Source organism: Nematolebias whitei, chromosome 8, assembly GCF_014905685.2.
Source record: "Nematolebias whitei isolate Nwh7 chromosome 8, NemWhi1, whole genome shotgun sequence".
NCBI classification, from domain to species: Eukaryota; Metazoa; Chordata; class Actinopteri; order Cyprinodontiformes; family Rivulidae; genus Nematolebias; species Nematolebias whitei.
In genome coordinates, this window is record NC_056505.1 from 10,167,223 (window position 1) to 10,180,072 (window position 12,850).

The 12,850-nt window shown below is 38.6% G+C and overlaps 1 protein-coding gene across 1 annotated transcript in view; it reads right to left on the minus strand.

Moving 5' to 3' along the window:
- The window catches only part of si:dkey-215k6.1 (transmembrane protein 132C), a 293,932-nt gene that overhangs the window by 190,244 nt on the left and 90,838 nt on the right, over positions 1-12,850 (minus strand). The window contains exons 2-3 of the mRNA XM_037680032.1: positions 1,862-2,280; positions 132-709 (exon numbers count right to left, since the gene is read on the minus strand). Coding sequence (XP_037535960.1) covers positions 132-709; positions 1,862-2,280 — 997 coding nt within the window. The remainder of the gene's footprint in view (positions 1-131; positions 710-1,861; positions 2,281-12,850) is intronic.

Sequence of the window (12,850 nt, forward strand, 5' to 3'; positions counted from 1 at the left end):
TATATATATATAAAGCATATTGGGATAAAATAATATGCTAATAGCCAGAAATATACGGGAAAATAATAACTAGATAAAAACGTAGAATTTTCTAAAAGAAGCCAGTAATTTTAATAAAAGTTTTGTCCTACCTCAATGTAAATTGCTCTGTGTTCGAATCTGTCCTCATGTAGATGCCAAATGCTACTGTCTTGCCAAGTCGAACTGGACTGGGTGGCACAAGAACCTCCACAATTTCGTCCAACCGCAATTTTTCTCCTTTGGCAGAAACTGGGCCCATGCTCATCTCCACAGAACCAGCTTTCAGCATGTCCTGAAGGCCTCCATCCTCTAAGGGGTTCCACTGTCCTCCAAGACCCATGCCAAGGCCTCCAAGAGGCCCAACATTTCCGCTCTGAGCTTTCCAAGGCTCATTAACAATGGAGGGACAGTCTTGGCCTGCTACGTCCGTTGGTATAATTGAGTAATAGACTTCCACTGGTGGTAGTGTCACGTCAAGAGGTCTTCTTCTCACTTGTGATGGTGTAAACCAAGCTGGTGGAATCTCCAGACGGACAACACAGATGCCAGATGGTCCCATGAGACGGCAGCCTGCTGAAGGTGCTGCTTCACTGATGTCACGGATGGCCAAGGCTCTGACACATGGCAGAAGAGATGGAAGAGGAGGGTCAGGCTCTTCCCAGCGCCGCCCAATCAGATAAAACAGAACCTAAGGAGAAAGTTAATATATATAAGTTTATACTAGATTAAGTTGGACAACAAGGCTATTCAAATGAATTTATATAATCAAAAACACAAAATGTTTTGAGATTTTTTTAACCCTTAAAAATTGAATGAACAACCTAAGATACAAGAAAATCAACACTGATTGGTTCATTTAAAAAGTAGTGTTTTGCTTGAATTTGCACCAATCAATGTATTTTAAAAGCCCTTTGTCCTACATTCCAAAAACATGGCAAGCTAAAACAACTGTTTGTCAGAAACACACTGACAACCGTTTTCACACTGTAACAAAAAATGTGCATCTCTTGCCAAACGCGGATGCACAAACAGAATATAAGAACAAAATTTAATTGATTTATGCTACATTGTACTTAATGTCCTGATGCATGCTCAGTAATCAAGCTAGATGAATCTAACAAGGTTGAATCAAGTCCTCTGGATGGGGTCTTTGTTGAACCAATTTGTCTTTTATCCAAAATACTTCTTCAGTCTGAGGATCTGCAAGCAAACTGAGTTTTATGGGATCGGCACATGCCATCTGACACATGTTGACACATGTTCAAGTGGTTGCTGGATGTTCATTTTAAAAAACACTTCTCATAGTCCACGAGACACAGAACTCTTGACAAACCCCTCCCGCAGTAGTATGCATCACTGCGTAGGACTCTTCCTGCCACTCCATCCCTGCATCCACCCTTTGGCCACAAGTCTATCATGAAGAAAGCACCACACTTTTCAGCAAACTCCTCCATACACCTCTGCACAATCTCCATCCAGGAGATTAGTCAATTTGACTAATTTAGTGTGTTTGAAGAGGCATAAAGCTGAATGTTTGTGTGCATTCCCACACTGATGAACGCACGCACAAACTTCTGACCAATAACATAATATTTGGCATATACGCCTGTGAGGTAAAAGATTGGTCTGGGCCTTGTGTCGAGAAGGGACAGGCAAAGTTGCTATGAGAAGAAAATTATGACATTTTATTCACATAACTCCATCAGTGAAAGCTGATTTTGCCACTTGGAATGGAGGATGCAGGGCCCTTTATAAGCAACACCTTCTCATAGTGGATCAACCAGGTAGCTACATATATAGCTATATAATGTATATAATAAATTATCAACATTGCCAATACCTGGATCCATGGTTTTGTTGCCCCCACTTTTGGTACCACCACTTGACCTTTGACCTTCCAGTTCAGCGTCACCTGGTTGGTTGAGATCAGCAGATGTGGTTGAGGACCTTGAAGGAGCTCCACAGGGATCGGCTGCTCAATGCTCAGATTTCCGTAGCTGCAATTGACACTCGGCAGGGCCTGTGGAGCGGCGATGCCTGGCTCCAGCTGGTGAAGAAAGAAAGGCTCAGTCCGCAATGACAGGCTGCCATTTCGCATGACCTCCTGATTAGCTTCCCGCAAGAAGAAGGCGGAGTCAGCTCCACTTATTTGGCATTGGACTGGGAGATAAGTAGGGAGGGAGGAGGAGAAACGAGATTGGGATGAGTCCGACCCTCCACCTGGTCCAGTCCCTGCTGCTCCTGCTTGGCTGTCAGACACTGAGATGAGAAAAAATGACAATGGAGGAAAAGAGTGAATATAATAAGAAGTGGGTGACAGAAGATACATGATATAGAAAAAAGAATGATGAGATGGAAAAAAAGATTAATTGCATTATAATTATATAAAAATGTAATGCTTTTAATGTCCATCCTGAAACCAGGTAGTACATTTAAATTGCATTATAAGGGCATAAATCAAAGGCTTGTTTCCCTCTGAAAACCATATTTATTGTGTTCACACTAATGCAAACATATACACACATCTATCAGCTTTTACAAACATATTCACACATGCATCACTTCCCACTGACACAGACAGACTGTAATATATGGTGCTTTTTAACACATTTTCTCCATGGACAAATGATGATTAAAAACAAGCTCACAGTTGTGTATACAAATGATTGACTCAGCATCACAGCTTAATTTATTGCATCACTTTTTCACACCAATTCAAAGACGAAAACAGCTGCATATATTTAAAAAAAAATGACTTATTGCTCTTTGACAGTTTATTTCCATATATTTGCATACAATTTTTTATTCATTTCCCTGCACATTTACCAGACTTTTCTTCAGCACTGGGATTTTGGATGGAGGGATTTACTGGCATTTTGGGGATAGTATTTCATTTTCAAAGTTGGAATGAAGTTTCAATATTGTGATGGGATTTTGAAAACTAATCTTCATCCTCCATCTGTTTGGCTAGTTGGCATTGTATGTCACAAAATGCTGAACTACAAAACAGCTCGCGCAGTTATTTGAACCTTTCTGAGTTTAAATATTAGCTGAACATAACCCACAAATAATTATTTTGGCAGATTATCAAATAGTTATGGCAAAAATCAGATGTTTATTCTTCAAAAAAAAACTATTTTGCTAATAGGCCAAAATTTAAAGTTTTCTCCTTTTACTTTTGGCTTTTACTTATTATTTGGGAATGTTTTAAATTAATTCCACTTAATTAAAATTACGAAAAAAGAATTAAATAACTCAAATATTTTGTATTTCTTCCATCACAACATTCCCTTCATGCTTAAAAATAACTTTGATTTGACCACTGCATAAAACTCTGCAAAGTCACTGAACATACACAGTTGAAGTTCATGCATACTGTAGTAAAGCGATCATGTGTTTAATGTGTCACGTTTTTCAGCATTAAAACCAAACACTAACAACAGCACATTTGGTTCTTGGGCTACATTAGATTGATGAGGAGCCTGTGGTGAAGGGTAGATGATTTATGGTGAGCATCTTTTTATTGAGAAGTTGTAACCTGGTGGCAGGAAGTTGTCCTCAGATCGTATGGTGGGTGGTTTGAACCCTGGTTTCTGCAGTGTGCCAAAATGTTTTTGAGAAAAAAAAACTCTAAACACCCCCGCTGCTCCCATATGTATGACATCTATGATTCATCAATCTGTTATTTATCAACAGTATAGTAGTTTTTTTTTTTTTTAAGTAGAGTTTTACCTACTAAAACAACCTAAAAACGAAAAACCAAAGTACTTTAATTGACAAACTACTAACTTTACAATCAGCTCTGCATTTATTTACCAAAATGAGTACGTTGTGTCAAAATGTATGTGTTTTAAGTCCCAGTCAACAATTAATATCATCATATAAGAAGATATGTATATATGCATGTATTAATCATTTCACAACTTACTGCTATAAGAATACGCATTATTCATGACAATGATTGGACAAAGACATTCCCACTAAAACCACTCTGAAACAAAGAAAATGCACCCATTCAGGGGGAATTTGTGTGGAAATGTGTGCATCTGTATTTTTTGTGTCCTAGGGAAGCAGAGTGTGAAAATATAATGAGGATGGGACAGAGAATCGCTGTCTGGGGCAAGTCTCACTGAGGCGACTGCACAAAAAAAAAAAATAATAAGAGCCGAGAAATAAACTGATACCTCAGTGTAAAATGAATAAGCAGGCAGGTTTTGGTTATGGTGCGTGGGCACGGAAGGATACGTTTAAAGGCAGAGAGATGAGCAGAGGGAACAGAGGATAGCAAGCAAAGAACAAAATAAAGGAATGACAAGGGAGGTGGAGGAAGTACAAGACAACCAAAAGTAGGAGAAAGGGGAAAAATATGGTAAAATATCTGCAAAATGGTGCACAAGACAAAAGGTTTGGTTGACTGAAGATAGTGGTATTTCTCTGTGTATGCATTTAGTTCATCACAAGTGACACCAACTTGTTTCAGGCCCTTTCCAAATGAGGTGTACAGGGGACTGAATGAATAAAAGTTTGCACTGAAAATTCAGAAAGATAAGCAAAAAAAAAAAAAAACAAGTATAGAAGTAAAATGTTTTTCAAGTTTTGGAGGCTATTATCCTCAAGAGTTAAACACATGAAGAAAAAAAAAAGGGAGTCTGAATGTGGATTCTCACGAGTGTTTTGAAAAAAAAAAAAATCTGATAATTTTAGTCATGCGGTTAAAAACACGTCAGCATGTTAGTCCTCGTCAGCTCTGTGCTTCTTCATTCTTTTCCTACCATTCTGGGTGTCCTTGAGGTGCCTGCGTGGGTGTTTCTGTATCCACAGGAATCCTGCAAAGCATATGTCTCCGTCCCGTACGGGGACCTTGAACAGCTGACACACATAAACATGCAGAGCTTCCTCATGCAGGCAAAAGTTGACCCTTGGATGAGACCAGTAGCATTTTAAAATATGAGAGATTAACTTAAAAAAAAAGATGTTTTCAGCAATAAGTCATTGTTTTTGTTTTTCTCTTAACATCATAATATTTAAGCTGATAGAAATATAGTTTTGTTGTGTTTTTTTCTGTCTGGTCTTATACTATAGACATTATGCAAGAACTGCAACCTATTAGTAAATTTAATGTATAAAGCAAGTCCATATTGAATTAACTCAGAGACCTATTTTGGCTCAATAGGTGGCGCTATATTACAAGTCAGGGTTGGCACTCCATCATCTTTTCAATGGTATGCCTTTGGCTAACAACAAATCTGGCATAGTCCAGATTCCCTGGCAACATTACATTGGCAACCAAAAAACACAACAGGAGTCCATACCCGCTGTGTCCTGCTGCACAGTGCATCTGTGTGTGTCCAAGTGGATTTCTGAGCACTCTGATCTTCATAAATGTGCATGCATGGAAAGGTCTGTCTGCTGCATGTCCAAGGCTTTAAATGCACATATATGTACGATATTCTTGTAGTCGGGAGATCGTGACTGAGAAAGTACACCGAACATAGACCTGCTTGTCTTTGTGTGCGTGCGTGTAAACTTGGACAGGAACAAAGCCAGATGTACAGAGATTTGACAAGGCCCATCTGTGATCCTTCCTCCCCCCAAAACTGCCCATCCTGCTCTCTTTCCAAGCACACACACATACACACGCACACACACAGCCAGTAATCAAAACACATTGGAGCGTGTAGGACAGGATAAAAGAAAAGGAAAAAAGAAAGACAGCAAGAGCAACGCCAGAAGAGCAAAAAAAGATACCGATGTGTGATAATAGCATCACTGGTGCTTGATATTCTTTGGTTAAATATTGAGTCAGATTATTAAATTTAATTTGGGAGAGGCACCCATTCAGGGCTATCTTTTACATCATCACAAAGTGCTTGAATTGTGTGTATCAGCAAGTGTGTCGAAACTAATTTAATGGCTTGTCAGGAACGGCAAGTTATTAACCCGATCAAACAAATGCATAAACATATATTTAAATCTGAACACTTTTTAGATTCCTCATCCTATCTGAGCTACATGACCAGTATGCCAGTCTTATAAGAGTGAACAGAAGTATTTTGAGGCTTTGGTAAATTGTGCAAAACCAAACAAAATAAACTATTTTGCTGCTGCGTTTCCACAAATGCGAGTTGTTGATCTACACTAAAACGTCGATGTTTGAGAAGTTTTTGATGACAAACATCAAACTTGCAGTTTGCGTTTACCTGATGCAACGCAGGCTGAAAGGAAAATCTATCACCGGAGAGTTTTCTGAGAAGAACGAACAGCTTTGATTAGAAAGATGGCGCACTATCTGAGAGTGAGACAGGACGAGATAGAAAGAGTGGGGAGCTGCAGACGGATACAGTGAGATAGAGATGATTTGAGTTATGGAGCAAAGAAAAGGAAAAGTAGTGAGTGGAGATAACGCGTTGAAACAGGATGAAAGAGGGATGAGGTTTCTATTTCGGAGCAGCGCATTCATCACAAGAGTTTATTTTGGTGGTCTCTTTCTCTCGTTCTCTCAACAGTTCCTGCTTTGTCTGTCTCTCTATTATCCCACACAAACTCTTCTCACTGTATAAATCCATCCATCCTCCATGTTTTTTTTTACCCACTTTTCCTTTCCTGGTCACGGGGGGCTGGTGTCTATCTCTAGTAGTCACTGTGCAAGAAACCCTGAACAGGTTGCAAGTCCATATGTTTTTACATAGAAACAAATGAGACAAGCATTCATTCTCACCCACACCTAGAGAAAATTTCGAATTATGAACTTAATGCTCAATATTTGAGATTAGGAGGAAACCTGAGAACGGGAGGCAAACTCCTCACAGAAAGACATGGAGGTGAGAGAAAGTGACCTTCTCTTATTTATATCGTAATAATATTGTCTTATTGTAGTGCAAAGCACTTTGAGTATCTTGATAAGATAGAAAAGTGCTGTATAAGTACAGTCTATTTACCATTTATTTACAAACAAATAAAATGATGCCTACTAGCACAGTGGTAAGTGAAAAACAAAAGTAGCGCACAACCTCATTCATTGTGTGGTATAAATGTATAAAAATGTTGAAGCAGGCACAGCAAGAAAATCTGACTTAATTGTAATGACTGTAAAAAAAAATCCTGAAATTTTTAATGAAAAATTAATGGGCATGTTATCATATCGTTAATCCTAGCAGGAATCCCCATGGACTATGATATTTGAAGATGGTATTATGATATGTGGTGAGAACAGGGAACAGGTGGAAGAGAACTTGGAGAGGTGGAGGTATGCACTTGAAAGAAGAGGAATGAAAGTCAGCTGTATTAAGACAAAGTATGTGTGTGTGAAAGAGAGGGAGGTCAGTGGAACAGTGAGACTACAAGGAGCAGAGGTCACAAAGGTTCAGGATTTCAAGTACTTGGAGTCCACTGTCCAGGGAAATGGGGAGTGTGTCCAGGCAGGATGGAGTGGATGGAGAAAAGTTTTACAAAAGCTTGTCAGCAAAGGTCAAAGGAAATGTTTACAAGACAGTGGTGAGACCAGCTATGTTGTATGGTCTGGAGACAGAGACATGGACAAAAAGACAAGAGAAACTGGAAGTGACAGAAATGAAGATGTTGAGGTTCTCCTTAGGAGTGACAACGATGGATAAGATTAGGAATGAGATCATCAGAGGTACAGCACAGATTGAACAACTGGGAAATAAAATTAAAGAGGCCCGATTGAGGTGGTTTGGACATGTCCAGAGGAGGGACAGTTGGTATATTGGTAGAAGGATGTTGGAAATGCAGCTGCCAGGAAAAAGACAAAGAGGAGATATATGGATGCAGTTGGAGAGGACATGGAGATAGTTGGAGTGAGGACAGAGGATGCAGAGGACAAAGTTAGATGGAGGAGTATGACTCGCTGTGGCGACCCCTGAAAAAGGAAAAGCCAAAAGAAGTTATCATATCTCTAAATTTCTTTTCAGACATATTATGACATGCATGAACAGGTTCGCCTGGTTGCTCCATTGTGTTTTATTTAATTAAGTTTTAAATATTGTTCAGCCACGATTTCAGTAAGTATGAAGTTTAAAATTCTCATGTTTCAGATCAATGTGCTGATTGCCAAACATGTTATTAAAGTCTATTTTAAAATCCCACTAGCATGAAATTGTTCTTACCTTTTGTTTTTACTTTAGTCTTGGAGTCTCTTACAGAAATCTGCCCACCCTTTGAGTAAAAATTCTTCATACTCCTACACACACTTTTTGATTTATGTCCTTGTCATTGTGCCAAAGATGTCGCATCTCCAAAGCTATGGTCTGACCAGCATTTTGCTCCTTTACTTCTAACCCCTAACCCCTCTTTCTCGGCCCACTTGCTTGTGTCCAATATCCCTCCTTTCACATTTTATCTGTCTGCCTCTTTTTCTCCATTTCTTTTTGTACACCTCTAAACATTCTCTTCATCACCCTCAGCTGCTCTCTCTGGTTCTCCAATTTGTCTCCCTTATTTTCCCTGCCTAATGGGAAGAAAAATTACATACCACTGCTACACAATCACCTCATGTAACAAAATCATCTGCCAACAACAGTTAACTTTTTGTGGGAGTCTCTTTTAAGTACAGTGAGGGGAGGGACAGTGTAAAAAAGTCAGACTGTCATTAAATGTCACATTTATTTTCAACCCCACCTTTACATAACCCGTTCCCTAAAGGGTTGATGCTGCTGCACACACTCTGAGTCCATCAAAGACAAACATTTTCTTTGAAATAAAAAGGTCAAAAATAGTTTACAGCGAATAAAGAATGGTGGTTTTGGGTTCCAAGTTATTTCTTAAAACATACACAGATGGTTGTTATACTTTTTGCTTCTTCTAAATCCAGATATTGTTTCCCCTAAAGTTTGAACTTAAGTACGCATGTGTTTCTGCCTTTTCTCATTAGAACGTGTGCATTTGTTAGGACTGTTTTTATTGATTAAAACAAATCGGTTTCCAGTTTCCTTGCAATGTTTCCTTTTTTTCTAGAAATAAGAAATTATTTTTTAACTATTCAGACAGTTAAGGATAAAAAAAAGTTGACTGAGTTTTTAAATACATGTGACTTTAGCAGCTGTGACTTGTGAGACTGTGCAAATGAAAGAGGTGGTAAGTTTCAGATATCCTAGCTTTTTACCAGCCTTGAATGCAGCATCACTATTATGGATCTGGGACAGTAATTAAGTCTCAAAAGTCACATTCACAGGCAAACTTATATGTGTGCTCATGTTGACTGATTCATCTACAGCAGGTGATTTGTACATGTGTATTTGACAATTTGTATGTGCAGAGTATTCCAACGTATGCAAACTGAAATGTGCACATTTGAAACAAGGTTTATGCATTTGTGCATTTTGTAGTATGCCTTTGGAAAATGTGTGGTACGCTTGTGGATCTTATTGTACGCATACAAATATTGTACACTTGTGGGACTACTTTTCAGACTGAACTTTCTCATATGTATGTGTTTGTGTGTTTGTGGCAGGAGGAGCAGAGAAGTGTGAAGAGCAATTTCAAATGGTCATCCTACAAGTGAAAGAAACATTGGCAAACAAAAGAATGAGCTCCCAGAGAGGAAGTCAAGCAATGATGAAATTAAATGCTCATTGTGCAGGACAAGTAAAACTTTTAGTGGCTTACAATTTTTTTTTTTTTTTTTTCCACTGAACCGAGTGCTGCAAATTATTTGGAGATCTCGTCAAAACTGCCAAAATTGTCAAAACTGCCAAAACTAACAGAGAAAAATAAATAAATAAGCCCAAACTTAGTGAACAAATTTTAGTTAAATTATTACGAAAAATAGAATTTATATCAAAATTTGTGATTTTTTTTTTTTTTTTGACATAAATTTGAAATAATTTGTCTAAAAAGCACGTATGTGCTCTTTTTTTTCCCGCTCGCTCTCAGCGAAGGCAGGCGCTTCCTCCTCCGCTCTGTCCCTGCTTTGCTCTTTGTCTTGTGGACCTTTTTCAGAGCCCCTTTATGCACACCTTCTGAATTGTAATCTGTGGATTTGTTCAGCTGGTCTCTCAACGCAATTGATCAAATTTTCTCCCACGAAGACGGGGTGAAGGAGAGCCTTCTTACCTTGGAAACATAATTGGATTTATGATAACTAAATTCTGCTTTTTGGAGTTGGGGGAAATCTGGATTGTTGACAAATTTGGAAACGTCAGCAGCTGTTTAAGCTGTCTGGAATGTGTGTGCCAGGCTTGGCAACACCCAGACTGTGTGTGAACTATCTATGGACCTGTATCAGAGCTGAGCAGGCAGGACTGTTGGAATTCTGGCAGTGTTCACAGGCGGTTGAAAGGACTAGATCTTGGAGAAGTTGTAAGCCCGACTTTGGAATAAGTAATCACAATTTGTCTGTTTGGAGTCGCCATGAGATGTACTAGCAAGACTGTAAAGGCAGATGCGGAAATTAATGAGCTTGGCCTGACCCAAAACAATGTTGAAATCTGAATCTGGCTCTGGCCTTGGAAGGCTGACTATCTCAATTTATCCTTGGATGTTATGGAAAGAAGAGGCTCTGCTCCCCTCCACACCCCCCCCCCCCCCCCTCCACAAGGACATGAACCATTGTCAGAGCTCAACTGAGCTGGCTAATAAACAAACACCTCTTATCAGGACTATGGCTGGAGGGTGGGGTCTCTGGAGGTGCTGTGCTATGACTTCCCTTCAAACTCATGTCTTTGCCGTTCTCCCTCATTGCCTCCCCTGGTGCAGCAACCTAGGTGATGCGAAGGCACCAAAGGGCTGCGTCACTAACCTGGTGGCCGTGCTGGGACCCCCTCCCCCTAACCACTCCACATATACATGTATTATGTCTATTATATTTGCTTTTTCTGTGCTGAGGTAGTTTTTTTGCTATCTTACACTGTGTCAAAGACACAATATAAGAGACTTTATTTATACCTCCTTCTTTTCCTCATGTTTTTCACTTTCCTTATCTAATGAAAAGGTGGAGCTGCTCTCTGCCACTGAAGCCTCAGACATCTGACTCCCCCATGTCTGTTTTCTCTTTCTTGACGGATGTACTGAAATGAAATGTCCCTTTGGGATCAATAAAGTATATTAATTGACTGACTGAGTGATTGATTACTGGAAAGCTATATGAACTTAAGCTGTTGAAAGTGCTTTAATTTGGTGTCCCAAAACATTTAATTCCAAACATGGACTCTAATAAATGTTGATGATTAAAAGAAATGTGAATTAAAGTCTGTGTGCAGTGGGCCAAGATCTATCGTACTAGCTATGAATACTAGACAGGAATGAATCTACTGGTCCTTGGCATCATTCAGTTCTATCCTTCAGTGATCCAAAGTCAGTCAACCAACTTGTAAAAGCTGCTTATGAAGGGACGGAAAGATTTGCAGCTTCGACTGACTTAATGGAGCAATAAAAGCAAAGTAAGTATGGGGAAGAAGAAGAAACTGGACATGAAAAAACACTTTGAGAAGAGGAGGATACAGTAGCACATAACCATGGTTTCAGCATGAGGTGGGTTTAAATAGGAAAAGGGAAAGTAAGGAAGGGAGAGACTTGACAGCTAAAAAAGAGACGGTGAGGGTAAAGGACAAGCATGACAGAAACAGACAAAAAGTAAGTCACAGCTTAAGGACAAGGCTGTTGAGAATGTAGGAAAGGAGAAGATGAGTCCTGAGAGGAAATACGACAGTTGGACAAGACAAAGGTAATGGAGATAAATGTTGAGAGGAGCAGAAGAAAGAAAGAAACTGTGGGGGGAAGGGACAGTGGAAGAATAGAAGAAAAAGGAAGGATAAATATCAGAATCTGAGGGAGGTGACTGAGAAGAACATAACCAATAAGCATTATTGTATTAGTTCAAATTAAAAACAATAAAAAAAAAAAAATATTGTGTTTCTGGCACGAGTCTGACCAACAACACAAACATAGATGGTTAAACAGAATCAGGCTGTATACACAGAAAATACCAACAATAACCGAAACCTTATACTTGGGTTATTGGTGAAACAAAACAACAGATAAAATGAAAAGAAACTTGTGATGAGCAAAAAAACACAAACAAAAAAATGTCTGTTTTAGCTATTCAAATGTAAATACCTCTGCATTTATTAGGTAAAACTATTAGGTCTTTCTGTACACCTCTACTATACAAAATACTTGATTAAATAGAAGAGTTGAACAAAGCCACATGATTTTTACCTACAGACAGTGAACTTTGCTTTTGCACATGAAAATCAAACTTGGATGCAAGACATTTGTATAGAAAAATCATCCACACATTTTTGGCAAATTATTGTGTCTTGACTTGTTTTAAACAGCGTGGAATTTTCAGCTTCACACATTCAGTTGATGGGATGTTTGCAGATACACACAATACAACCTAAGCAGAAATTTTCAAAGCTCAAGAACCTTACAGGTTACCTTTGAAGTAAGTATCTCAACATCCTGTTGCAGTGTGGAGTATTCCACATCTAATTGCATTTTATTGATTTCCACTTTGACAAAATGTTATCCTTCCTCAGGGCTGTTGTAAGAAAAAAAGAGCTAGAAGGTTTGGGATCACTTAAATGTTGTGTTAACTTAGCTGAATACTTTACGATTAAAGGAACAGCTTATTTCCTCTGAAGTTCTCAAAGCGAATGGATTTCCTTTGTTTCAAATATGTGAAAACTGAATTTATATTTAAAGAAGATACAGGAACAAAACGAAGTCCTTATCAATTTGTGGAAATCACATTTCTATACAAATGACAGACTAGATACATATACATTTATATAAACAAATCTATAAACATATACATATATATACACACATATATACACATATACATATATATATACAAACATATATATAT